Consider the following 5,000-nt stretch of genomic DNA (forward strand, 5'->3'; position numbering starts at 1 on the left):
TCCTGGTCGCCGTCGCACTCGTCGCCCTCGCCGTTGCCGTCGGAATCCCGCTGGTCGGGGTTGTAGACGAGGTGGCAGTTGTCGTTGTTGTTGGGGATGCCGTCGTTGTCCGCGTCGGGGTCGCACTCGTCGCCCCGCCCGTCGTCGTCCGCGTCGTGCTGGTCGCTGTTGGGCGTCTCCGGGCAATTGTCCATGTTGTCCTGGATGCCGTCCCTGCGGGGGGGGGGAGAGAGAGAAGGGAATGGGGGGGTTAGGTGTGGGTGATTTGCGAGTCTGCCTTATATATATACATATATATATATATATATATATATATATATATATATATATATTTATGTATGTATATATATATTCATTTATATGTATATATATACATATATATATTTATACTTACACATACATACATACATACACACACACACACACACACATACACACACACACACACACACACACACACACACACACACACACACACACATATATATATATATATATATATATATATATATATATTCTATATCGTATATATCGAGCTCCTAAATGCTGGACTGGAGCAGTAAGAAGTCTCGCTGGCCGTCTTCCTCCGGTCACCCATCATTTCCTTAATGTAATCAGCATACACACTTCATCCTCACTAACTCACCTGTCACAAAGACTGCCACACCTGTTCCGTCTCTCCCTTCATCAGTTAAGGACAAAAAAAAATCATGAACACACAGTAGCACCTGCTCCCTTTCCATCGAACGAACAATGCACATACACACGCACTTGGATACCTGCACAGAAGGGAAAACACACACACACACACACACATACACATACACATACACATACACATACACATGCACATATACATACATACTCACACACACACACACACACACACACACACACACACACACACACACACACACACACACACACACACACACACACACACACACACACACACACACACACACACACACTTTCCTTACCTATCTTGGTCAATATCACTGTCACACATATCTCCTACGAGATCCTTGTCGATATCCTCTTGGCTAGGATTACGCACTTCGGGGCAGTTGTCGCAAGCGTCTCCAAGGCCGTCGCGATCCGTGTCCTTCTGGTCTTCGTTTGGCGTCCTTAGGCAGTTGTCCTGGCGGTTGGGCACGCCTGTGGGCAGAGCAAGGGGACACGGGTGTTGAGTCAGAGGCACAAAGGAGGCGGGACAGGTAGTGATTCAGGAGCACAAGAAGGGGGAAATATTGCTTCAGGGGCACAAAAGGGGAGCTCGTGTTGATGCAGGGGAACAGAGGGACTGGTGTTGATTCAGGGGTACTGGAGGGTATTAAGTCAGGGGCCTTAGAAGGGGAACAGGTGTTGATTGAGGGGTACAAAGAGGTGGCAGGTGTTGATTCAGGGGCACAGGTGGAGAAGTGTTGATTCTGGCACAAGAGCGTGAGGTGCTCGAAAATAACTTTTGTCACTGTCGTGGGGTGTAGGCAGCCTTCATCGCCTTAGCCTTCGAAGTCATGCAAATATATCACACCCTACTTAATTACAATGAATAGTTAGGCCGGATGAATACTATATACTAAACGCGCTGCAACACTAATCCAATACCAGGAAATATAAAGCAACAACTCAACATCAATCGAAATACCAAAGTGTCTAAAAAAACAAATACCTGTACGTGAGACTATCAATTGCTAAATGATAAAAAAGAAAATGACAATACCATCGTTATCAATATCAGGATCGCAAGCGTCGCCGATGCCGTCCTTATCGTTATCCTCCTGATACAAGTTGGGAATCGTCGGGCAGTTATCGCAAGCGTCGCCCTGAGTGTCTGGGCCGCCGGGGTCCGTGTCGTCTTGCTCGGGGTTGGACACCAGGGGGCAGTTGTCCTGCGAGAGGGAACCACTAGTTAGCTTCGTTAAAGTGGGCAATTTGGCGGTCTTCCTGATGTCGATTTTTTCCCCGAAGGTGATTAACATGGAGGCAAAATTGATTGGTTCTTCCTTTATTAATTATTTCCGACTCACCGGACTGTTGGGAATGCCGTCGTTGTCAGCGTCGTCATCGCAAGCGTCACCGATGTTGTCGTTATCGGAGTCTTCTTGGCCGGAGTTGGGCGTCTTGACGCAGTTATCCTGGCGACAGCGGGGATCCTCGCAACCCAAGTCGTAGTCCGGCCAGCCGTCCAGGTCGCGGTCTGGTCCGCAGGTCTGCCCGTCGCCGGCCCAGCCCACCTTACACTGCGAGAGACATTTGGCATTTAGAGTGACCGCTCGTGGGGGTAGCCGTTGCTTATGCCTTGATCATGAATTAAATTTAGATATGAAGATTGGACGCGATGAAATGAACCTCCTACCTCGCACACGTAGTGGTTGAGACCGAAGGGCTTGATGCAGTTGGCGTTGCCGTCGCACTGCTTCCCGTCCGGACACAGGCCGGGCAGATTGTGGCAGCCCACGGTCTGGTTGCCGACGAAGCCCTCAATGCACTCGCCGCAGTAATACGATCCCTGGAAGAAGAAAGGAAACGAAAGCGTAAGATAAAGAACCAATGAAATAAAGATTGACATATTTATGAATATTTATCAAGGAAGGAGGCATCATATAGGTTTTTGCACGTGCCGACTCGGGAGTGGATTACGATACTTGGCTCTTTTGTTCTCTATATACATGTGAGTGAGTGTGCGTGTGCGTGTGTGTGTGTTTCATTTTTCTGTCTGTACCTTTTTTTTAATGAGAGCGTGGACTTCCATTTAATGTAGCATTTTATTAATGTGAGTCTACGTTTCAATTTCCTTTGCAATCTACGCGAGCAACGTCCATCCCCCTCACCTCCGTGTTCATGCACTGCGAGTGGGGGACACAGCCTCCGTTCAGGTCGTCGTCGCATTCATTGATGTCGTAGCAGCGCTGGCGATTCTGGCGAGCGAACTCTAAGCCTATGCCCTGTAGGCCTGGTGACCCGGTGAAGCCTGCGGGACACGCGTCACAGCGGAAGCCAGGAGACATGTTGATACATCTGACGCGGATGTCACAGGGTCGAGCCAGGTCGCACTGAAAGATTGGATATTGCATGATGAGTTACAAAATGACATGCGTATACAGACGTATACAGTACGTACAATGAAGTCGAGTAGACGTAATAGATCATGATAGGACAGCCCTCAACTGAAATGAAAACTGAAAGTTACGCTCAAAATATGATTCCCAACCGAGACCGGGCCGAGACGCGGAAGCTGAAGCGCCTCAGACATACCTCGTCGATGTCGGAGCAGGAGACGCCATCACCGGTGAAGCCCGGGGGACAGGGCCCGCAGCGGAAGAAGGGTTCGATGTTGGTGTTGGTGCACTGGACGCCGGGGAAGCAGGGGTTGGGGTCGCAGGCACTGATGGGGTTGCACACCTTGCCGTCGCCGGTCTGTCCCGGAGGGCATGGGCCGCACCGGTAGCCGTCGGGCATGTCGAAGCAACGCACTCCTAGAACGGGGTATTTGCAAAGTGTGTTGGGGAGTCGTCGTTTGAACTGTGGTGCCTTCGGGGGTCAGGCTTTTCTTGGAAGAGGGAAGAGGGAGCGAAAGGAGGGATGCAAGATGGGGGGCGTCTGGAGCCTGGAGTGGGATGGAAGAGGCTCTCTCTTTCTCCCTCATGCTCTCTCTCTCTCTCTCTCTCTCTCTCTCTCTCTCTCTCTCTCTCTCTCTCTCTCTCTCTCTCTCTCTCTCTCTCTCTCTCTCTCTCTGTATGTATGTCTATCTATCTATCTCTCTCTCTCTCTCTCTCTCTCTCTCTCTCTCTCTCTCTCTCTCTCTCTCTCTCTCTCTCTCTCTCTCTCTCTCTCTCTCTCTCTCTCCTCCATCCACAGAACAAGAAGAGGGAAAAGGACGAAACAAGACTAGAAAACAACAGGCATTCAGACGTTAGCGGCAAAGAAGCACAGGTGCCTGGGAAGGATTTTTGGAGTTTCGTTTATTAAATTAAATCATCCTTTCTTTGTGATCTAGGTAACACCTTTTTAATGCAGAGGATGAAAGGAGGCAAACCCAATGCCATAACAGATAAGATTAAAATTCGCGATAAGCGTTGAAAGGATTGCAAAATGGTTTCCATGAAGATAAGGTTTCCTTTAGAATTATTGTGATATATAAACATTTTTGTTTTTTACTTCGCCGTGTCAAAATGTGTGCCATATTCTTTTTATTAAGTTGTTCCAGAAAAAAACTATTTGAATAAAAGTTTCTATATAAAATATCAATATTTCTCGAAATGATTTTCAATGAAAAAGTTTCGTTTGAAAATATGGACATTTTATAATGTTCTGTATTCCAAAATGAGTTTCAACAATAATTATGCCTCGAATTTTCGGCCCCAGAGTGTTAGAACGATGTAATATAGCGAACATTAATCATTAAAGCAACTAAAAAATGATGATGAAGAACAGCTGATGTTGTGTGTGTGTGTGTGTGTGTGTGTGTGTGTGTGTGTGTGTGTGTGTGTGTGTGTGTGTGTGTGTGTGTGTGTGTGTGTGTGTGTGTGTGTGTGTGTGTGTGTGTGTGTGTGTGTGTGTGTGTGTGTGTGTGTGTGTGTGTGTGTGTGTGTGTGTGTGTGTGTGTGTGTGTGTGTGTGTTTGTGTGTGTGTGTTTGTGTGTTTGTGTGTGTGTGTTTGTGTGTGTGTGTGTGTGTATGTGTGTGTGTGAGTCGCATTTGTATATGCTCGTTCGTGCAGGCTGACTTCAACCCTCAGAATTTCAGCCTTTGACCTGCAGCGTCTCAAGCTCTCTCCTTCACAATCTCAGCCATAAACACGGGCGTGACTGAAGCAGCTGTGTCGGCGAGGAAACACTACCTTATGCTTGGTGAGCTTGCGGTAATCGCGGGCGGTTCTTCGTCTCTCTCTCTCTCTCTCTCTCTCTCTATCTATCTATCTATCTCTATCTCTATCTCTATCTCTATTTCTATCTGTATGTCTCTCTCTCTCTTTCTTTCTTTCTCTCTCTCTCTCTC

The 5,000-nt window shown here is 47.7% G+C and overlaps 1 protein-coding gene across 7 annotated transcripts in view; it reads right to left on the bottom strand.

Moving 5' to 3' along the window:
• Positions 1-5,000, bottom strand: part of Tsp (Thrombospondin) — a 109,567-nt gene that overhangs the window by 7,155 nt on the left and 97,412 nt on the right. For all 7 annotated transcript variants that reach the window (XM_043017534.2, XM_086546552.1, XM_086546551.1 and 4 more), the window contains 7 exons: positions 3,259-3,479; positions 2,835-3,056; positions 2,360-2,512; positions 2,031-2,243; positions 1,724-1,892; positions 981-1,158; positions 1-213 (listed from right to left, as the gene is read on the bottom strand). The exon at positions 1-213 is cut by the window's left edge and continues 69 nt beyond it. In XM_043017534.2, coding sequence (XP_042873468.2) covers positions 1-213; positions 981-1,158; positions 1,724-1,892; positions 2,031-2,243; positions 2,360-2,512; positions 2,835-3,056; positions 3,259-3,479 — 1,369 coding nt within the window. The remainder of the gene's footprint in view (positions 214-980; positions 1,159-1,723; positions 1,893-2,030; positions 2,244-2,359; positions 2,513-2,834; positions 3,057-3,258; positions 3,480-5,000) is intronic.

This window comes from Penaeus japonicus, unplaced genomic scaffold (assembly GCF_977035675.1).
Source record: "Penaeus japonicus unplaced genomic scaffold, GWHDUDI00000001_assembly GWHDUDI00000018, whole genome shotgun sequence".
Lineage (NCBI taxonomy): Eukaryota > Metazoa > Arthropoda > Malacostraca > Decapoda > Penaeidae > Penaeus > Penaeus japonicus.